At 32.0% G+C, this 24,412-nt stretch overlaps 1 protein-coding gene across 1 annotated transcript in view; it reads right to left on the bottom strand.

Moving 5' to 3' along the window:
- LOC145247977 (catalase-like) overlaps positions 1-24,412 on the bottom strand; it is a 71,358-nt gene that overhangs the window by 23,422 nt on the left and 23,524 nt on the right. The window contains exons 4-8 of the mRNA XM_080109635.1: positions 18,380-18,510; positions 16,150-16,200; positions 11,421-11,600; positions 10,133-10,324; positions 1,706-1,858 (exon numbers count right to left, since the gene is read on the bottom strand). Coding sequence (XP_079965761.1) covers positions 1,706-1,858; positions 10,133-10,324; positions 11,421-11,600; positions 16,150-16,200; positions 18,380-18,510 — 707 coding nt within the window. The remainder of the gene's footprint in view (positions 1-1,705; positions 1,859-10,132; positions 10,325-11,420; positions 11,601-16,149; positions 16,201-18,379; positions 18,511-24,412) is intronic.

The following is a 24,412-nucleotide window of genomic DNA, read 5'->3' on the forward strand; positions in this document are numbered from 1 at the left end:
ATTACTAATTATAAACATTATTAATTATAAACATTACTAATTATAAACATTATTAATTATAAACATTATTAATTATGAACATTATTAATTATAAACATTATTAATTATAAACATTACTAATTATAAACATTACTAATTATAAACATTATTAATTATAAACATTATTAATTATAAACATTATTAATTATAAACATTATTAATTATGAACATTATTAATTATAAACATTATTAATTATAAACATTACTAATTATAAACATTACTAATTATAAACATTATTAATTATAAACATTACTAATTATAAACATTATTAATTATAAACATTATTAATTATGAACATTATTAATTATAAACATTATTAATTATAAACATTACTAATTATAAACATTACTAATTATAAACATTACTAATTATAAACATTATTAATTATAAACATTATTAATTATAAACATTATTAATTATAAACATTACTAATTATGAACATTACTAATTATGAACATTACTAATTATAAACATTACTAATTATAAACATTATTAATTATAAACATTACTAATTATAAACATTACTAATTATAAACATTATTAATTATAAACATTACTAATTATAAACATTACTAATCATAAACATTATTAATTATAAACATTACTAATCATAAACATTACTAATTATAAACATTACTAATTATAAACATTATTAATTATAAACATTACTAATTATAAACATTATTAATTATAAACATTACTAATTATAAACATTATTAATTATAAACATTATTAATTATAAACATTATTTATTATAAACATTACTAATTATAAACATTACTAATTATAAATATTACTAATTATAAACATTACTAATTATAAATATTACTAATTATAAATATTACTAATTATAAATATTACTAATTATAAATATTACTAATTATAAACATTATTAATTATAAATATTACTAATTATAAACATTATTAATTATAAACATTATTAATTATAAACATTATTAATTATAAATATTACTAATTATAAACATTACTAATTATAAGCATTAATAATTATAAGCATTAATAATTATAAACATTAATAATTATAAACATTAATAATTATAAATATTACTAATTATACACATTACTAATTATAAATATTACTAATTATCAACATTATTAATTATAAATATTACTAATTATAAACATTATTAATCATAAACATTATTAATTATGAACATTACTAATTATAAACATTATTAATCATAAACATTACTAATTATAAACATTACTAATTATAAACATTACTAATTATAAACATTACTAATTATAAACATTACTAATTATAAACATTACTAATTATAAACATTATTAATTATAAACATTACTAATTATAAACATTACTAATTATAAACATTATTAATTATAAACATTACTAATTATGAACATTACTAATTATAAACATTACTAATTATAAACATTACTAATTATGAACATTACTAATTATAAACATTACTAATCATAAACATTACTAATTATAAACATTACTAATTATAAACATTATTAATTATAAACATTACTAATTATAAACATTACTAATTATAAACATTACTAATTATAAACATTACTAATTATAAATATTACTAATTATAAACATTAGTTTTTCTCGATCACCAGCCTCATAAAAAATAGGTAAAGAAAGAAAAAAAAAGAAAAAACTCTCGTTACCTGTAGCATCTTGTCTAGGCTGGCCTCGATACCCGGAATCATGTGGGCAGGTGAAAATGCAATTTGTTCAACCTCAGCAAAATAGTTCCGTGGGTTTGTATCAAGTACCATTCGGCCAACAGGGATCAGGGGATATTCAGCATGGGGCCACACCTGGGAAGGGGGAAAGAAAAAAAAACAATTAGAAGTTCTGAAATTTTTTCTCACTCAATCTGTCACTTCTTCCCCTCCTCTCTGAACTGTCATGACAATGTTCAGGTTAGTACACAATCAAATTTAACTGGAGATAGCGACGCATAAGAAACTTTTGAGATAATCCCAAAGATACAAGTGAGGGATTATAATCTGCTGAGTGTGACGCACATTGGATTACACTTCCTACAAATGAGACGATCACTAAAGTGTCCCTCGGATATCATTGAACAGTAATAAACCAAAGACTATTGGAGATTCATGACTAAAATTGGAATATAGTTGGATTGCAGAATTACGTTTGAACTTAGCTGTGACCACACATAAATGTTTGCTTTTGTTGGAGATAAATCCACTCTCTATTGTTATTTTACCTTAAGATTCATAAGACACTATTCAAGCCTCCATGAAGAGTTTTTTCCCCACGTGAGGCCAAAATTATTTTCGACCAGCCCTCACAAGTTCAGACCTCGGCATGTGATCATATCTGTAGCATAAATTAAGCTTTCAGAATCATATCGGGTTTACCTAGCTCTAGCCTATAATTTTGGAGCTACGACAGCAAATAAAAATTGACCAATCAGAAGCAAAGTTTATTTTTGTTGGTGTAAATGTTTTATATGTCTGGCTTTTTAGATCTCACAATTTTATATGTTAGATTATATTTCTCATCATCATCATCATCATCATCATCATCATCATCATCATCATTATGTGCTGTCCTTCGTGTCCGAAGACGACTTCCTGTGAACCATCATTCTCCACTTGTCACGGCTGCGACTGAGGGTCTTCCAGCTTCCAGTAGGGATCAACCTGTCCTTTAGATTTCGTTTGACGGTGTCACGAAACCTGAGCTTAGGTCTGCCTATGCCTCGTACCCCATCCTCCAGTTGTGAAAACAGTATCTGTTTTGGTAGTCGGGAGTTCTCCATTCTGTTTACGTGCCCGGCCCATCTCAGGTTTTTCCGGATGAGCAGGTCATACATGCTTAAGAGGTTGGCTTGTGATAGGATCTCCCTGTTGCTGACAAAGTCATACCACTTGACATTTAAATTCTGCCGGAGGTGTCTCATCATATAGGTGTTGAGCTTATATTTCTACGTATATATAAAAAAAAAAACTTGCTGCAGCATTATAGGTATTAGTTCTTGAATCTTAGCAGATTATTTGGATGGCAGATCCTTCTTATCAATTTTTTTATTATTAAACTTAAATAAATCCGTGTGTGTTTGTGTGTGTGTGTGGAGGTTTCTGCACAAAAGATGTCGACCAGTTGACCTTATCTCAATTATAATTTGGGGGCGGGGAGTAAGTAAGCCGATCTGAGCTTTAAGATAAAATGATCTGTAAGAATTGCTACTTATGATAAATAGGATAAAGCCCCCCCCCCACCCGCCTATATTTTGGTTAAGTCTTAACACATAACCTATATTTTGGTTAAGTCTTAACACATAACCTATATTTTGGTTAAGTCTTAACACATAACCTATATTTTGGTTAAGTCTTAACACATAACCTATATTTTGGTTAAGTCTTAACACATAACCTATATTTTGGTTAAGTCTTAACACATAACCTATATTTTGGTTAAGTCTTAACACAGCCACCCACCCATTGTCCCCTGACCTTTTTTGTAACAGATAATAAAATATTACAGCATTTTGTTATCTACCCCTTCCTCCCAAACCTAAGCGATATCAAAAACGCCTTCAGCGACTTGATTGCCACCAGAATCCAAGATTTTGACAAAAGATGCGTTCATTCTGATGCTGCTTATTTTGATCAACAATTTTTGTTTGAGCCGAGATATGTTCATCTGAATTTTTAAGTTAAAAAACGCAATAACTTTCTTGTCAACCTGATATTTATTTGGATGATTACATTTCTAACCAGGGAAAATAAGAACGAACCAATTAGGTCCAACAATTGATGTATAATATACTGAATCTCAGAATATTTCAGTCATAACTTTGTGTCTTGGCATGAAAAGGCAATGGCGCTTATGGTTTGAGACAGTTACCCAAGGGAGATAACTAGCATCGACTAAGCAAAAAAAAAAAAACCAAACCTTTTTTTTCTTAAAGATAATTTGGTTGGTTGGTTGGTTGGTTGGTTGGTTGTTTTTGTTTTACGGCATATCAACCCTTTTCAGGTTATTTTATGCCGAATCCAGTGATTTTGAAGAAAAATTTTTTAATAGAATATCTTTGTTTTTTTTTCAAGTCGGTTTCTATTTAACTCATAGTTGGGATCCAAACAGGTACTATCACTCCAGGTATGAGTGGATCTGGGAGCAATGGCAATTAAAGAGTGGCTCCACACTCCCCAAAGCCCGCAAATTAGGGCCTCACCATCGGATATAGTTTAAGGTCATAAAGATAATTTGGGATGCGAAAAATAATCCTTTGAACAATAAAACAATTTCAAGTAAAAAAAAAAAAAAAAAAAAAAAATGAACACCTTGTCACAGAAATTACCAAGGCAGTTTACGATAAGGCAATACACTAAATAAAAAACAACTGTATTCTTTAGAAATTGAAAAATAACAAAATGAATACACAAATACTTTACTGGAAATTGATGAAAAAGTTTATGAAAAGAAAATCAACTAACAAAGTAAAACTGTAAAATAATAATAAAACACGAATACTACTATTCTATTATTATTATTATTATTATTATTATTATTATTATTGCTGAATAATGAAATCAGTCACTCAATTGAAAAGAAAAAGAAAAGACACTCAATTGAAAAAAAAGAAAAAGAAAAGACACTCAATTGAACAGAAAAAGAAAAAGAAAAGACAGTCACTCAATTGAAAAAAAAGAAAAAGAAATGACAGTCACTCAATTGAAAAAAAAAAGAAAAAGAAAAGACAGTCACTCAATTGAAAAAAAAAGAAAAAGAAAAGACAGTCACTCAATTGAAAAAAAAAGAAAAAGAAAAGACAGTCACTCAATTGAACAGAAAAAGAAAAAGAAAAGACAGTCACTCAATTGAAAAAAAAAGAAAAAGAAATGACAGTCACTCAATTGAACAGAAAAAGAAAAAGAAAAGACAGTCACTCAATTGAAAAAAAAAGAAAAAGAAAAGACAGTCACTCAATTGAAAAAAAAAAGAAAAAGAAAAGACAGTCACTCAATTGAAAAAAAAGAAAAAGAAATGACAGTCACTCAATTGAAAAAAAAAGAAAAAGAAAAGACAGTCACTCAATTGAAAAAAAAAGAAAAAGAAATGACAGTCACTCAATTGAACAGAAAAAGAAAAAGAAAAGACAGTCACTCAATTGAAAAAAAAGAAAAAGAAATGACAGTCACTCAATTGAAAAAAAAGAAAAAGAAATGACAGTCACTCAATTGAAAAAAAAGAAAAAGAAAAGACAGTCACTCAATTGAAAAAAAAGAAAAAGAAATGACAGTCACTCAATTGAAAAAAAAAGAAAAAGAAAAGACAGTCACTCAATTGAAAAAAAAGAAAAAGAAATGACAGTCACTCAATTGAAAAAAAAAGAAAAAGAAAAGACAGTCACTCAATTGAAAAAAAAGAAAAAGAAAAGACAGTCACTCAATTGAAAAAAAAAGAAAAAGAAAAGACAGTCACTCAATTGAAAAAAAAGAAAAAGAAAAGACAGTCACTCAATTGAAAAAAAAGAAAAAGAAATGACAGTCACTCAATTGAAAAAAAAGAAAAAGAAAAGACAGTCACTCAATTGAAAAAAAAGAAAAAGAAAAGACAGTCACTCAATTGAAAAAAAAGAAAAAGAAATGACAGTCACTCAATTGAAAAAAAAAGAAAAAGAAAAGACAGTCACTCAATTGAAAAAAAAGAAAAAGAAATGACAGTCACTCAATTGAACAGAAAAAGAAAAAGAAAAGACAGTCACTCAATTGAAAAAAAAAGAAAAAGAAATGACAGTCACTCAATTGAACAGAAAAAGAAAAAGAAAAGACAGTCACTCAATTGAAAAAAAAAGAAAAAGAAAAGACAGTCACTCAATTGAAAAAAAAGAAAAAGAAATGACAGTCACTCAATTGAAAAAAAAAGAAAAAGAAAAGACAGTCACTCAATTGAAAAAAAAGAAAAAGAAAAGACAGTCACTCAATTGAACAGAAAAAGAAAAAGAAAAGACAGTCACTCAATTGAAAAAAAAAGAAAAAGAAATGACAGTCACTCAATTGAACAGAAAAAGAAAAAGAAATGACAGTCACTCAATTGAACAGAAAAAGAAAAAGAAAAGACAGTCACTCAATTGAAAAAAAAAGAAAAAGAAAAGACAGTCACTCAATTGAAAAAAAAAGAAAAAGAAAAGACAGTCACTCAATTGAAAAAAAAAAGAAAAAGAAATGACAGTCACTCAATTGAAAAAAAAGAAAAGAAAAGACAGTCACTCAATTGAACAGAAAAAGAAAAAGAAAAGACAGTCACTCAATTGAAAAAAAAAGAAAAAGAAAAGACAGTCACTCAATTGAAAAAAAAAGAAAAAGAAAAGACAGTCACTCAATTGAAAAAAAAGAAAAGAAATGACAGTCACTCAATTGAAAAAAAAGAAAAGAAAAGACAGTCACTCAATTTAAAAAAAAGAAAAAGAAAAGACAGTCACTCAATTGAAAAAAAAAGAAAAAGAAAAGACAGTCACTCAATTGAAAAAAAAAAGAAAAAGAAAAGACAGTCACTCAATTGAAAAAAAAAAGAAAAAGAAAAGACAGTCACTCAATTGAAAAAAAAGAAAAAGAAATGACGGTCACTCAATTGAAAAAAAAAAGAAAAAGAAATGACAGTCACTCAATTGAAAAAAAAAAGAAAAAGAAAAGACAGTCACTCAATTGAAAAAAAAGAAAAAGAAATGACAGTCACTCAATTGAAAAAAAAGAAAAAGAAAAGACAGTCACTCAATTGAAAAAAAAAGAAAAGAAATGACAGTCACTCAATTGAAAAAAAAGAAAAAGAAATGACAGTCACTCAATTGAAAAAAAAGAAAAAGAAAAGACAGTCACTCAATTGAAAAAAAAAGAAAAAGAAAAGACAGTCACTCAATTGAAAAAAAAGAAAAAGAAATGACAGTCACTCAATTGAAAAAAAAAGAAAAAGAAATGACAGTCACTCAATTGAAAAAAAAAGAAAAAGAAAAGACAGTCACTCAATTGAAAAAAAAAGAAAAAGAAAAGACAGTCACTCAATTGAAAAAAAAAGAAAAAGACAGTCACTCAATTGAAAAAAAAGAAAAAGAAATGACAGTCACTCAATTGAAAAAAAAGAAAAAGAAAAGACAGTCACTCAATTGAAAAAAAAGAAAAAGAAATGACAGTCACTCAATTGAAAAAAAGGAAAAAGAAAAGACAGTCACTCAATTGAAAAAAAAAGAAAAAGAAAAGACAGTCACTCAATTGAAAAAAAAAGAAAAAGAAAAGACAGTCACTCAATTGAAAAAAAAAGAAAAAGAAAAGACAGTCACTCAATTGAACAGAAAAAGAAAAAGAAAAGACAGTCACTCAATTGAAAAAAAAAAGAAAAAGAAAAGACAGTCACTCAATTGAAAAAAAAAGAAAAAGAAATGACAGTCACTCAATTGAAAAAAAAGAAAAAGAAATGACAGTCACTCAATCGAAAAAAAAGAAAAAGAAAAGACAGTCACTCAATTGAACAGAAAAAGAAAAAGAAAAGACAGTCACTCAATTGAAAAAAAAAGAAAAAGAAAAGACAGTCACTCAATTGAAAAAAAAGAAAAAGAAAAGACAGTCACTCAATTGAAAAAAAAGAAAAAGAAAAGACAGTCACTCAATTGAAAAAAAAAAGAAAAAGAAAAGACAGTCACTCAATTGAAAAAAAAGAAAAAGAAATGACAGTCACTCAATTGAAAAAAAAAAGAAAAAGAAAAGACAGTCACTCAATTGAAAAAAAAGAAAAAGAAATGACAGTCACTCAATTGAAAAAATAGAAAAAGAAAAGACAGTCACTCAATTGAAAAAAAAAAGAAAAAGAAAAGACAGTCACTCAATTGAAAAAAAAGAAAAAGAAATGACAGTCACTCAATTGAAAAAAAAGAAAAAGAAATGACAGTCACTCAATTGAAAAAAAAGAAAAAGAAATGACAGTCACTCAATTGAAAAAAAAAAGAAAAAGAAATGACAGTCACTCAATTGAAAAAAAAGAAAAAGAAATGACAGTCACTCAATTGAAAAAAAAGAAAAAGAAAAGACAGTCACTCAATTGAAAAAAAAGAAAAAGAAAAGACAGTCACTCAATTGAAAAAAAAGAAAAAGAAATGACAGTCACTCAATTGAAAAAAAAGAAAAAGAAATGACAGTCACTCAATTGAAAAAAAAAAAGAAAAAGAAAAGACAGTCACTCAATTGAAAAAAAAGAAAAATAAATGACAGTCACTCAATTGAAAAAAAAGAAAAAGAAAAGACAGTCACTCAATTGAAAAAAAAAAAGAAAAAGAAAAGACAGTCACTCAATTGAAAAAAAAAGAAAAAGAAAAGACAGTCACTCAATTGAAAAAAAAGAAAAAGAAATGACAGTCACTCAATTGAAAAAAAAAGAAAAAGAAAAGACAGTCACTCAATTGAAAAAAAAGAAAAAGAAATGACAGTCACTCAATTGAAAAAAAAAGAAAAAGAAAAGACAGTCACTCAATTGAAAAAAAAAAGAAAAAGAAAAGACAGTCACTCAATTGAAAAAAAAGAAAAAGAAATGACAGTCACTCAATTGAAAAAAAAGAAAAAGAAAAGACAGTCACTCAATTGAAAAAAAAGAAAAAGAAAAGACAGTCACTCAATTGAAAAAAAAGAAAAAGAAATGACAGTCACTCAATTGAAAAAAAAAAGAAAAAGAAAAGACAGTCACTCAATTGAAAAAAAAGAAAAAGAAATGACAGTCAATCAATTGAAAAAAAAGAAAAAGAAAAGACAGTCACTCAATTGAAAAAAAAGAAAAAGAAAAGACAGTCACTCAATTGAAAAAAAAAAAAAAGAAATGACAGTCACTCAATTGAAAAAAAAGAAAAAGAAAAGACAGTCACTCAATTGAAAAAAAAGAAAAAGAAATGACAGTCACTCAATTGAAAAAAAAGAAAAAGAAAAGACAGTCACTCAATTGAAAAAAAAGAAAAAGAAAAGACAGTCACTCAATTGAAAAAAAAGAAAAAGAAATGACAGTCACTCAATTGAAAAAAAAGAAAAAGAAAAGACAGTCACTCAATTGAAAAAAAAGAAAAAGAAAAGACAGTCACTCAATTGAAAAAAAAAGAAAAAGAAATGACAGTCACTCAATTGAAAAAAAAGAAAAAGAAATGACAGTCACTCAATTGAAAAAAAAGAAAAAGAAAAGACAGTCACTCAATTGAAAAAAAAGAAAAAGAAATGACAGTCACTCAATTGAAAAAAAAGAAAAAGAAAAGACAGTCACTCAATTGAAAAAAAAGAAAAAGAAATGACAGTCACTCAATTGAAAAAAAAAAGAAAAAGAAAAGACAGTCACTCAATTGAAAAAAAAAGAAAAAGAAATGACAGTCACTCAATTGAACAGAAAAAGAAAAAGAAAAGACAGTCACTCAATTGAAAAAAAAAGAAAAGACAGTCACTCAATTGAAAAAAAAGACAGTCACTCAATTGAAAAAAAAAGAAGCAAATTGGTGTCTCAAATTATCTCTTGCAAAAAATTCTTTTTTTGTTTTTGCTTAGTCAATGTTAGTTATCTCCCTTGGATAATCGTCTCAAACTCCATACCAAGGGAACTAGCTTTGCTCATCCTGACTGAAATACTATCACCATTTAAAAAAAAAAAATTACCTGGAATTCTTTACAACTCAACGCTTCCCTGACTGGATTAACGTGAGAATTTTTTGCTTTGGAACAAGTACATTTAATATTTGCGATTGGATAATTTTATTTTCGCTACAATAGAATTATTTTTTTTTTACATCACTTTTTGGATCAATTTTTCTATTACAAGAATGGCATCTACTTGAGAAATACCCAAACTAACATCTTGAAACATGTAAGAATGAAGTGTGTGTATTACAGCATTCAAGATGCCTGCTCTTGCCAAATTTAAGTTGGTACAAAACCTACCCCACCTCTCACCAACACAAGATACTACCCCCCCCCCTTTTTTTTAAACATCATTTTTCAGAATAATAATATAATAAATTGTAATTCAAAAACAAAAACAAACAATTGGAAATCTGGCCCTTGAGGGTGGGGTGTGTGGACATGTCAAACTTTTTCACCAACCTTTGTCAAATCAAATGGATTCCAGCGGAATTTCTCGGCTGCTTCAAAAGTCATTACTTGAATGTAAAGTGTCCAAGATGGAAAGTTTCCGTTCGCAATGGCGTTGTATAAATCTTGTATGGCATAGTCAGGATTGGCACCAGACAGATGGTCGGCCTCTTCAGACATCAGATTTTTTATACCTTGGTCCGTCTGTGAAATAAAAAAAAAAAGAAAAAAAAAAAGAAGAATAATAGGTAAATTTTTTAACAGAGAATATGAAAATTATTTTAAAATTAATCTTGTGTTATTAACTAGAATTTGTCTGGAATTGAAGGGAAGCATTACGTTTTTTTTAGATGTAAATGGAGTTAGAATTTAAAAGATGCATGGTGAGGCAGTGGGATAGAGTAGCAGTTATAAAACCAATGCAGTTATTAGCTTCAATATATATATATATATGTATGTGTTTGTGTGTGTGTAGATTTCATGAACAAAGCTTCTTTCTTAGAACTGCATGCCTGTGGAACTCTCTTCTATTTGCCTGTTTCCCACCTGACTACAACTTGGATGTCTTCAAGTCCAACATAAACAAGTTCTTGGTGAACCGCCCCCTTAAGTAAGACACTTTATCAAATCTCCAATACTAACGATTACTACGACACTATTCCATTGATTACTGTACACGCAATAACCCTTATCTCCGAGTGGCTTCCGGGCCTTGATAAGTGGTGACCTCCATGTAAAAAAACAAAAACAAAACATTTTTATGCAATTTAACTACTTGGGATATTAATGACATAAATAACACAGTTCTAATGAAGCACGTGTAAAAGCAAGAGAAGAAATGCTATCTACTAGTACACAGTTCAAGGGAATATTTGTAAGGCAGCGCATTTCAAATTAAAATATGGATAAAGTTCGTTTGACACATTAGATATATATATATATATATATATATATATATAAGTTGTGGATACAAAAAAGAAATAAATACCCACTGGGTTAATTAGATTTGTGAGTTGTGAAACTTTTGATGAATATTTCTTTTTCCTATGCACTGATGAAGCCCATTTGTGCTAAATTATAATTAATGAATTATTATATATTTATATGTCAACACTGGGGTTGAAACAATTATATGCAAGGTGCTACCAATAAAAGACCAACCTTTTAAAAAAGTGTAAATGATCGTCTTTTCCTTCTAACCTTGTACCTTTAAGGAACACACACACACATATATATATATATATATATGTGTGTGTGTGTGTGTGTGCAAACACTTGTTCAATAACTACAGGCATTTTACCTTAAAATGGAATTTACAGTACACCGCTCCTCCTGAATTGTTTACCATCTTAAAAGTATGACTGCCATAGCCATTCATGTGACGATAACCATCAGGGGTTCCTCGGTCAGAAAACAAAAATGACACTTGGTGAGTTGTTTCAGGTCGTAAAGTGATGAAATCCCAAAACATGTCCGGATCCTGTCAGAAACGAGAAAAAAAAAATTGCAACATAAGACAGTGTTATGTCTCTGGATATCCCTGTACAACTTGTCTAAAAGCAATTTTGTACAGATCTAATGTAAAAAACAAAATCAAATAAATAAAATGTGGGCCAACTTTCAATCTGAACAAGCCGAGCATGTGGAGTCCCCTTCCACGAGTGAAAAATTTACTTTCATCATGACTAATGTTTGTGAACAATTAAAAAAAAAATCCAAGTGTGGTTGTTGAGAAAAGTGCAAACAAATGAACGGACAAATGATTTGGGGGCAATTTTACCCCTATAATGCCCCTGGGGGTAGGGCAACCAAAGTCCTGCAAGAAAATCCATTCTGACAAAAATTTACTTTCACCATGACTAATGTTTGTACAAAATTTTAAAAAAATCCAAGGCGTGTTATTAAGAACAAATGAACAGACGAATGAACAGACGGGAGTGAATTACTAGGTCCAATCCCTCCTTTGTCGGGGTACCAAAAATCTGATACTTGGTTAAAAAAAACGAAAGATTACTACTGTCTGGCTTTCATACCAGCCTAAATTCATCTTAGCAGTCATTCTATCAAACCATGGTCTAGCTTGATTGGTTTGGTTTGGTTGTTTTTGTTTTACGGCAGTGATTTTGAAGACAAATTTTTTTTAATAGAATATATTTGATTTTTTTTTCAAATCGGTTTTTATTTAACCTGTAGTTGGGTCGGTTGTTTTTGTTTTACGGCATATCAACCCTTTTCAGGTTATTTAATGCCAAATCCAAAGATTTTGAAGAAAAAAATTTTAATAGAATATATTTGTTGTTTTCAAGTAGGCTTCTATTTAACCCATAGTTTGGACCCAAACAGGTACTACCACTCCAGGTCAGAGTAGACCTGGGAGCAATGGCGATTAAAGGGTGGCTCCACACACACCAAAGCCCGCAAGCTGGGGCCTCACCACTGGATATAGTTTAAGGTCATATCCAGGACCCCCATAGTTGGGACCCTAACAGGTACTACCACTCAGGGTCAGGGTGGACCTGGGAGCAATGGCAATTAAGAGGTGGCTCCACACTCCTCAAAGCCCACAAGCTGGGGCCTCATCATTGGATATAGTTAAAGGTCATATCCAGGACCATCTAGCTTGACAGGCTCTGTTTCGTTGGTATAAGGGTTAGGGTTAGGCTTGGTTCTAAGTGTACTTTCTTGTTTATTTAAACTGGTTTAATTTTTTGTCATTAATTGAGGTGCTCTGTCCAGGCAATAATGACAGGTTAATTCTTGACTAGGCTTTTATTCAAAAGCTAGATGTCATGATATTTAACCCCCCCCCCCCAACAGATAACCTGCTAAATCATAGATGTTATCCTCCAGCAATTCACAGGGTGAAGATCAATGTGACATGAAATCAAAGTGAATACGTGAATCTTGTCAGAAGCATGTCAAGATAATACTTATAGGTTCTGGATATGATCTTAAACTATATCCGATGGTGAGGCCCCCAGCTTGCAGGCCTTAGGAAGTGTGGAGCCACCCTTTAATTGCCATTGCTCCCAGTTCCACTCTGACCCAGAGTGATAGTACCTGTTAGGGTTCCAACTATGGGTTAAATAGAATACGACTTAAAAAACAAATATACTATATTAAAAAATCGTTTTTCAAAATCACCAGATTTGGCATTAAATCCCCTGAAAAGGGTTGATATGCCGTAAAACGAAACAACCAACCATAATACTTATATTCGTATGAATAGTCCCGAAAAGTTAAACAAAAGAATAGGAGAAATTGGAATCAAAGGGAAAAGTGAGACTTTAGAATGGGCTGGGTTATAGTCAGCTAACATACTTTCTAATTTCCAGTGTAACACTACTAGAGGCAGTGACCAGGCAAAACAGTTGCTTCACTTTCACTGCTCTTCAGTATTTCTATTGTGAAGTGATTTATTGAAATAAAATATAAGAAAAGGATATTATTGAAAAGTAGACAATAAAAATTATAAAATGACAAAAACAACAAAATTAGTCTTTATTTGCACTTTTAATAACAAAATTATAAAAAATAAAATTTTTTTTTTAATCTTAAAAGGAAAAGTTGTTTATTTGAATTTTTATAATAAATACATGTTTATGAAAGTATGAAAAATTATTTAAATCACAATAAAAATACTGAAGAGCAATAAAAATGAAAGAATTGATTTGCCCTATCACCGCTTCCGGTAACTCTATGCCGAAATTTAGGAAGCATGTTAACTTACTATAACCATGGACTGAAACAGATGATTCAAATTTCTTCTAGACAGAAGTAATTTTTATTTTTGTTTCAATCATGAATGCTTTAACACTAAAGTCATATTTATAACCTTTATGTATTCTTTGCATATGCATGACCATCTCTTGCTAAGTATATAAGCTATGATGGTCTGTGCATGTATTTTTAATAAATGGAAAACTAGCATCTAAAATATAGTGACCTGTTTGTTTCAGTTAAGTGTTCACTTTGTCATTTTGCATTAATGGTTTCGGTGTAATGACCACGCCATGATCAGTTGAAGGTGCAGTGGCCAACTAGAGGAAAGAGTCATTTCAACTGCACGCTTCATCAGAAGCTTGTGTTAGTGGGATTTTGGATGTCTTATGTGCTCAAGTAGTTTGGCTACATAATTAGATGCAAAGCTTAAAAAAAAGAAAAAAAAAGAGAGTTATTTCCCTTGGATGGAAGAAGGAGAGTTATTGGAGTAAATCCACTGTTCAACCTAAATAAAAAAGTTTTAAAAATACAGAAAAATCTTTTCACGTAATGGAAAAAAAAATGTCATATTCTAAAAATCACATACTGTATATACTTGTGTATAAGTTGAATTTCTGGGAGACGATTTCAAGATAATTTTTTTAGGGTCGACTTATACATAGGTTATGTTTTTGGAAATATTAAAGAGATAGTGCTCCATCTGAACATAGAAAACGCCATTTTGTGTGTATATACCAGTAATCCTAGTAATTAATCGCACTCCTTCCGAACCCTATTGCAGTGTGCTAGCTAGCATGTAAGCACATACACGATTTTTCAGTGGGAGGCTTAATAATAATTGGAATAGCTCTCGCACTGTTCACTCTCTAGACGTGGTTAAAGGCCTAAGTTTGATATGATGTATTCAATGATGATATGACGTTTTTTTTAGTAGGTTAGCTCCTAAGTTCACTATTAAAAATCCTATAAACGACAATATTAACTATTTATTAACAATTTAACGAAACCATTTAATGGCACTTGATGCATGCGTTCATATTATTACGGTATATTACGGCTCATGCAATGTATGCGTTTACGTTATTATGGCACGTGACATAAATTATGTCTTAAAACTGTAACTGCGACTGGAATCTACAGCATGTCATTGATCAGAATGTCAGATTAGCAACATTTGCGGTCGTTGCATGTAAGTGTGCAGCGGCTTGGTTCTATATATGAAAATCGAATAGACCACACTTGTGTAAATGCACGTATTATCGCTCGCAGATGCCGAGAAACAATTCATAATATGTCTTACAAAATAAATAAATAAACATTAAAAAGGAAATTATCTGTGAAATAAAGAGCCATGAGACGGACCATTTAACTTATTTAGAATCTACAGTCGACTTATACACAGGTTATACCTAAAATGACACAATTTTTGGTCTTAAAATGCACATCGACTTATACACACGTATATACGGTAATTGATCAAGTAATTTTATTTTTAACGGAGAAAATCAAATTTATGAGTAAGAAAAAAGACACTGTCTTGCATCACTATCTAGAAAAACAAGAAAAGATAAATCCGCAATAATTCAAACTCGTAAAATCAGCCTTGTAATGCTAACGATTTCACATTAATAACTTAAAATCATTTAAAAATGATTTTCTTTATATAAAAAAAAATATTTGATCAATTTATGTGATTTTTGGAATATGACATTTTTCATTTTGTGATGGGTACATACATAATAAAGATTTTTCTGTATTTTTGTTTGTCTTATATTTAGATTATACTGTGGACTTGCATAGAGTTATTGCCTTTGAGAAGAACATGTCGGCCATGACAGTTTGACAGATGAAACAAATGCCTCTTCATCACAGCCTCCAAATTATCATGCATCCAATGGCTTGTACATTACCATTTAATCTGTAAGTTGATAAATCAATCTGTTAAATGTTATATATTTTGTCCGTTGATCATTTTTGAATGGTTATTAAATCAATAACATGTATCATCAGGCAGAAAACATGTACAGCATGTCACATCCTGCATCAACTTCATAACACCTTTAAAAAGCTAACGATGTCCGACAGACCAAAGGAAACTTGGTTTGAGAGCATCAGAAGTAACTTGACTGCATGTAGCATTACAGATATCAACTTTTTGGATGGGGCCACATAGAGAGCAGCTGTGAAATATTGCTTGGTGTTACCTACTCTGGAGTCTGAAACACTTGCAGTATCTTAAATACCAAAAACAACAACAACAATCATCATCATCGTCATCATCATCAGTATGATGCACCAATACTTACTTTGCAGTGAGTCTGTGGATTTCTTTTCTGTGTGTGGATGAAGCTTGGAAACTGAAATCAGAAATCAATTATCAAAATTAGTCATCATCTAATTTTCATACATGCATGCATGTCTGTGCACACCACAAACACACATGTAAATTAGATAGCAAAATAATAAGAAAAACAATAATATTTTTATACTATACTAATAATATCTCTTTAACCTTTATCCTAGAATAGTCTCCCAGACCTGGATAAGTGATGACCAATCGGGGGGGGGGGAGGTTTAAAATGGAAAATGCTTTGCACAAATAAAAAAAAATAAAGACATAATTTCTACCTAGAAAATTTGGATTTTCAAAATATCTATGGGGTGTTTTTTTTATTTTTAAAGGCGGCAAATTTTTAATTGACAACTATTTTCTTTAATTGCAGATTTGGCAATTATTATTTTGGGTTCAGCTTGGTTTGGCAATTCATCATGTGGTTTCACCAGAACTGAGCCACAAACAACACAGCAGGCAATGCGATCAATTTACTGAGAGAAACATTTGATGAACGAATAATTTCATGTAATGATCACCTTGTTAATGCGATTAGATTATTTTCTTTGGGAATATGTAAAGTTGCATATCTATACTGACAAACCAGACACAATAGACAACCTGGAAGACAACATTTGATGCATTATTGCTGAAATACAGCCTAATTTGATGAGTAACGTTGTGAAAATTGGATTTCTAGATTACACCATATATGCATGAGCCATGAAACCATATTCCCAAAATTGAATTTACATTATAAATGCCGAAAATTAATCTTGGGAATAAACCCCTTGTTTGTAAAATAAAAATATTGTTTTGTGAGTCACTTTAATTTAAATTTAGCTGCCTTTAAAAACAACCTATATTATAATACTTAATGTGAATTCATCAATGTTTGTTTCGCTAAGACTTATTTTAATAACACAAAATACATACAAAAATATTCCTTTCTTCTAGGATTGAGTTATGTTTTTTTTTTCAAGTTCTAATTGTTTTAATGAGATGTAATTTATAATTTACTGAAATAGTCATCATCCATCTCTTATGAATTTCTCTTGCCCTCTCCCACTATCTGGATTCAAGAGATTACGATGACCTGCCATATAACATGTGCTTTTTAAAAGTCTCTTTCCCCACCACATGATGCCAGCCTTAGTCATCACTTTCTCATCTTCGACTCACAGGACCATCTTCCCTGGCGTGCATTTTGCTTGTTCTTCCTGTGACATCAGTGTGTGCACACTGACTTAATTTGCATATGTGTTAAGACGGCTGTTTCTGCTAATATTTTCACTAACCAGCTATCCTAAGGCTGCTGTTGTTTTCCTCACATGTGCCCATATGCCCTATGTTATGCTTCATTAAAAAAGGTTCCATTAGAAATTTAGTGCAGATTCCCCATTTCGACAAGATGCACCAGAAGAAGATTATATATTACATTGGCCGAAACGTTGTGTAAAGAGAACTTGAGATGAGAACAGTAGTCTAAAGAATCCAAATAATCCAAAGTATGGTTTAGAGTTGGGAAATCATTTAACAAATTAATGTTTTTAACTAAATGATTAGATGGAGTTAAACTCCGAGCTGCTCCCCTCTACATAAAATCAGGAAAAAAAAAATGATGGCACTTCTACATGACAGTGACATATTAGTAACAGAGATGAGTTATCGACCCATGTTCTTTGAAAGAGAACTGACGTCTAGCGGCCATTATGTGAACCTCAAACATAAACAAGTGTCTCCGAGAACGCAAAAATATATGAAAATGGAAACATTTATTATATAAAGTGTATCAAAATATAATTTTAATGAATTAATATATTTTTTTACAATGAGTGATTCATAACTGAAAATAAAATAATAAATATAAAAAAAACATGAAACATTTATAGATTGTTTTTAGAATTTTTGGGTTTTTTTTACGGTAAGGTCGTATAAAAACGTTGCCAAATATAATTTAAAAAACATGAAACATTTATAGAGGTTTAAGAATATTATTATTTTTTTTTTTGTACACAAAGATTGTATAAAAATGTAGCAAAATATAATTTTAGTTTGCACGCACTTTTAGAAAAGGAAGAGTTATCGACCCCCATGCTTTGGTTGAGAAGTGACATCTGTTGGCGTTTCTTGAAACTGAAATACACACATTCACCTCATGTCACTGACATGCAGAAGTGCTAAAATGACAAAGCTCATCTTACCAGAATTGGATCCCTGATAAAGAAGATTGGTGTATTGTTGCCCACTAAATCCCAATTACCATCCTCAGTGTAAAACTTTACAGCAAATCCACGAGGATCACGAGCAGTATCTGCGGATCCACTCTCTCCACCTAAAAAAAAAAAAAAAAGAAATGATTTCCATGCATTTGAAACAATACATAAACGAGAGAATTATGGATCGTTTGTCTACACAACCAGTGGGAGAGAGGTGATTTCTTCTTATAGTCTCTTTCACAAAGGGATGTTGCTAGCCTCTCCCTCTTCTGCATCATTATGTTCATGATAGGCCCTCGACTGAGCTCCAATCCCTTGTCCCTCCTGTACAAACATCCACAACAAGAACTAACCTAGCCATAACCACAGCAAAGAACTTTCCTTATTCTTTCTTTCTTTACCAAAAACCAAACGGAACTTCCATGAACAAAGTTTCTTTCCTAGAACATCTAACCACGAGTCTGCTTCCCAATTGACTCCAGTATGGTTGTTTTCAAGTCTAATGTAAATAAATACTTATTGAACCGTTTGCTTGGATAATCAATTCCTTTTAAGTAATGTTCTGCCCATCCCATCTATTGTCCATGGTGGCGATCATCCTACAACTGACAATCTTTTTATCCTTGAGTGCCCCCTCTGCCTTGATAAGTGGTGAGCATTCAATAACAATAAAAAAACCCAAAAAAACCCTCTAAGCAAAGAAATGTTTCGTCATTAAGTCAAAGATTATCATTGGTTAATGGCTAATCAATTAACAGGCTCTCTTTTATGCAAATTATTTTACCCATATCGCTACATCTCTTTGACGCACATAAGTTTTATGCTTCTAGTAGGTCTTGAACTTTTGCAGCTAATCTTCAATCTATGTTCCCCCTTGCCAAACTTTCACGAAAAACACTCGTCTAGCTAAAACCACTATCAATAATTTCCCACACTCTTTATCCGTGCCTAAAACTAAACGTAGATTCCATGAACAAAATTTCTTTCTTACAACTTCACGCCTGTGGAACTCTCTTACGTTTGCCTGCTTTCCAGCTGACTACAATTTGATTTTCTTCAAGTCCAACATAAACAAGTTCTTGATGAATCGTCCCCCTAAGTAATCTAATTTACAAAATTTCCACTACTTATGTTTACTACGCAATAATCACATTGCCTAATGTATACCCATTAACCCTTATCCTCGAGTGGCCTCTGGGCTTTGATAAGTGGTGATTCATGTGTAAAAAAAAAAAAAAAAAAAAAAAAAAAAATAGAAAAAAGAAGTAAATCTGAAAAATGTGAAGATTAACATCTTCTCCACATCCGGTTCTAAAATTTAGAAAGTGCTTAAAAAACAAATACCCACCACGAGTCTCTCACTCTTAGACAGAGCCCAAAACAGGTTTTCCAATCTAATAGGTCACACATTGGCAAAGAAGCTCCAACCCCTGTCCGAGCACCACAATGTTGCATTGCTGTGCTTGTTTTCCAAGTACTTTAACGGAATATGCTCATAGTACTAGTGGTTCCTAGACATGAATAAACCCAACTAACCTGACAAGCAACTAAAGTCCACCTCTTCACTGTGGAGATCCCCCGACGCTAGAGAGCCTTCTACTTTAATATCAATGGTTTTGGGGCAATCTTTTGGCTATCAGAAGCATCATGCCAGTCTCAACCTTTTTCTGATCGGCTCATCTCTTTAATGATCGCCCTCTTGATCTTTCTTGAATGTAATTTTTTTTAACCGCCAGAATTTTTTTATGCAATAAAGAATTTTTTAATCATGAAACGCATATGTGACAGAAGTTAGTGTGCAACTGACGTACAAACATAAACCCCTCATTCACTTGTTGAACCATGCATAGGCCCATACTTTTAAGACTAGTTGGGCTGACAAGCCATAAGGGCAAGAAATATTTTTTTTGTGAAAGGCGACTTTTGAAAGTACAATTTGACAGTAAGGGGTTAAGTCGATTTATTTGCTGAAGTCTAGTAATGAGGAAGCATATCCAAACCACGTTAATCTTTTCTTATCGAATTACATTGTTGATGGATCTGTTAATGTTAAGCTAGTAGTTCAGCTTTGCTCAGGCCCTATGTACTGTTCATAACTTGACCTACGTGTGAATACACTTTATGTAAGAGGAAACATGAGTTGGAACAATTACATCGAGGGCACTGCCAGGGCCGCTGCGAGGAAGGTGGGCTCTCTCTACCGTGCTAGAAAACTACTAACACCCGAAAGTATCCTGTACCTCTATAAGGCAACCATTCGCCCATGTATGGAGTATTGCTGTCATATTTGGGCTGGTGCATCGGCTACTAGTCTCTCGCTCCTTGACAAGGTTCAAAAGAGAGGCGCAAATCTGATAGGCCCTGAACTGGCATCTAAGCTTCAGCCTCTGTCCCATCGACGAAACGTTGCATCCCTCTGCCTATTCTACAAGTATTTTAATGGTGAATGCTCTAACGAACTGCAAGCACTTGTGCCCCCAAGACGTGAACACCCTCGACAGACCCGACAGTCTGCAAAATCCCGCTCCCACACTGTAGAGATCCCTAGATGTAAAAGATCTTTCTACTCCAGTAGTTTTTTCTCCAGAACCGCTAGACTTTAGAATTCCATTCCTGGTCCCTGCCTCCCCAACTATACTGACGTGCAGAAATTCCAGTGTAACGTGAACAGACATCTTGCTGCCCAAATCCCTACATAGTGCCCCAGTAGTTGTTGCCCCTAATATTAGCCCCCTACACCAAAGTGGCAATGTGCCTTGTTTGGGGTGAAAATGTAATAAAAAAAAAAAAATTTCAAATGCTTAAACCAAAAATTAGAGTAATTTCGTAGAGACCGCAGAGATAAATTTTTTATAACTTGGACCCAAATTTTGACCCCTTAACATTAATTATTTTAGTCTCAAATCAAAATAAAATGTTTGACCCATGTCCAAGTTACCTACATCTAAAATTTCAAGTCAATTGTCGGAAGAATTTGGTAGAATCTGCAAAGGTCAACTCTTTCAACTTTGACCTTTTGGCAACAACATTTTCGCCCCAAAACTGATTAAAATGCTTGCCGCATGCCTGAATACATGTTATGTATAAATTTCAAATATTTAGACCCAAAATTGGCTGAGTAGTTTGCTAGACACCGCAATAGTCAAATCTTTGGAACTTTGACCCCTTGGCAGCTCAAATTTTTGACCCAAACTGATTAAGAAGCTTGCTCTATCTCTGAATACCCTTTAGGTAAAATTTCAAATGTCTAGACCAGAAATTGGCTGAGTAATTTGGTAGAGACTGCAGAGGTAAAATTTTTTAAAACTTTGACCCCAATTTTGACCCCTTAAAATTTATTCTTTTGGGGCTCAAATCAAATTAAAAAGTTAGATCCATGTCCAAGTAACCTACATTTAAAATTTCAAGTGTTTAGACTCAAAATTGGCAGAGGAGTTTGGTAGAGTTCTTAAAGATCAAATCGTTGAACTTTGACCCCTTAACAGCCAAATTTCTGGCCAAAAACCGATTAAAAAGATTTTCCCAAATCTCAATACTCCTTATCTCAAATCTCGAGTCTGTAGACTGAAAATTGACAGAGTCAAAAAAACAAAAACAGGTTGATTCTAATGATTCAAAGATGACCTCTACAAATAACACACACACACACACAGAACATTTTCACTTTTATAGATATACTAGCATGGGTGCCTGGCGTTGCCTGGGTATTTGGAGGTGTATGCTGAGCAAAAAAAAAAAAAAAGTGGTCAATTCTTTTTACTTTGACCCCTATTATGACCCCTTAAAATTTATTGTTTTGGGCTCAAAGCAAGTTATTAAGTTAGATCCATGTCCAAGGAACCTATATCTAAAATTTCAAGTGTTTAGACCCCAAATTGGCGGAGGATTTTGGTAGAGTTCTCAAAGGTCAAATCGTTGAACTTTGACCTGTTAATCGTCAAATTTCTGGCTGAAAACTGATCACATAGATTTTCCAAAATCTCAGTACCCTGTATATCAAATTTCGAGTCCGTAGACTTAAAATTGACAGAGTTATTGCGTAGAGAAATGTAGACACACAGACAGACAGATACACAGACAGACAGATACACAGACAGACAGATACACAGACACGTTCACTTTTATAGATATATAGATAGATTTATTATTTCACAAAGTTACTCCAATGACAACTTTTTAACATTTCATTTCAAACGCATCGAACTTTCTCTCATACTTTGCTAGTAGAGTCAATGTTTCATTTGCATATCCTTTCTGCTCTATCATTGTTTTCATGGCAGGTGCTCGATTGAGCTTCAATCTATGGTTCCTCTCCCATAAAACATTTACAGCAAATACTCATCTACAATAATTTCCCTTACTTTCTCTCTGTATTTGACAAGATACATCTGAAGAAGGCCACGGGTTACATCGGCCGAAACTTTGTGGAAATAACATCTAAGATAAGAACAGTAGTCCAAAGAATCAAAATAATACTGAATTTTTGTATGTAAGGTTAGATTAAATAAAAAAGGAGAATTAGAGGTTAGGGTTAGGGTTAGATGTGTAACCTGGCTGTTAGTTTTTAATTGTTCAAACCTCTTGGACCCACACGTTGTTTGGTACCGTCACAAAGTAACAAACAAATAAAGAAAAGAAATAAAAATCCGACTCAGCATTTTTTTAAAGTGCAAATGAAACACATTTGTCATTAGCCATGCGACTGAAGTTCAGTCTGTGTCTAGCTCGAACTCACAGACACAAAGCAAACTATGCACGCGTTGAAAACATGCAAAGCAATGTCACCTGGCATGCGACGAATGACATGACGTGACCTTTTAGTTCCTGTGACATCTGACCCTAGTTTTCTTTTCTTTCCTTCTTTCTCTCTCTCTCTTCTCGACTTGACACAAAGCCGGTCATACGTAATTTCCTCAAAAACATCCATGAAAAGCAAACAGACTAAATTAGTTAAGAGGATCTGATTCTACACAAACATTAATGTTGGTCAACAACAATCGAACATAACGATTTATCATGAACAAGTAATCATTTTTTAAATTCAATATTCACGAGGTTATTAGAAATTTGTCAGCTCCACACGCGCACATATGCACAACGAACATGTTCAGCATTACACTTGTACCTGAACCCACACTCTTTTGTTCTTGATTATAGATAAATGTCTCCTGTATATATTGTACCTATTTACAATGCCTCCCCACGGGACAGAGTTAGACACCAGGGTCGTTTTTTAACGTGGAGAAAAGGTACAAAAATAAAAATTGTCTCAGTCGTGAAGGATTTCTCCTCCACTGAAAGAGAACGAGAAATGGAAGTGCCGCATCTTGACCAAAAGGCCAGGTATTTATTTGCTCCCCCACCGAGCAAATTAGGCACAAGGCCGATTTTTAATGTGAGGAGTGAAGGGGAAATGGGGACCAACTCCCCGGGGGGGGGGGGAGCTGAATAGTGACAATTGGTATGAAGGGTTGCCCCTACATTGACCAAGGTCTTATATGTGTGGATTTATTTGCTTCCCCACTGAGCAAATTAGGCACAAGGCCATTTTTTAATGTGGAGAGAGGGGAGGGAAAGGGGGAGACCAGCTCCCGAGAGGTGGGAAATGGGAGCTGGATAGTAACTGTTAGTATGAAGGGTTACCCCCACATATGGTCTTTGCTTGCAGTATCTGTCGGAACAGATACTACACTTTCTTTGTTCTTGGCCCGAAGGCCAAGTATTCATTTCAGGTTAGAGTTTTGGAGAGGTTTTATTTTCTCTGCAGATCAGTAACGTCGATCTCAACACATTTATTCATGATTCTTCCAAATCAATACATTTCATTATATTTCCAAAGTCTTTTTCGCACACACATGCTTTTTCAAAGCCTCTGTCTCCTTGCAACCTCATGCTTGCTATTAGCCAGTGCTTTTTCGCCCTTGTAGTTACGTGTCCATATTTTCTAGACTGCAATTTGCTTCTCTCCTTGACCACATGGTATATCTCTCTCTCCTTTTCTTGTGATGCAAGCTTGCG

The sequence above is a fragment of the Euprymna scolopes genome, chromosome 26 (assembly GCF_053919585.1).
Source record: "Euprymna scolopes isolate OS-2025 chromosome 26, ASM5391958v1, whole genome shotgun sequence".
NCBI classification, from domain to species: Eukaryota; Metazoa; Mollusca; class Cephalopoda; order Sepiida; family Sepiolidae; genus Euprymna; species Euprymna scolopes.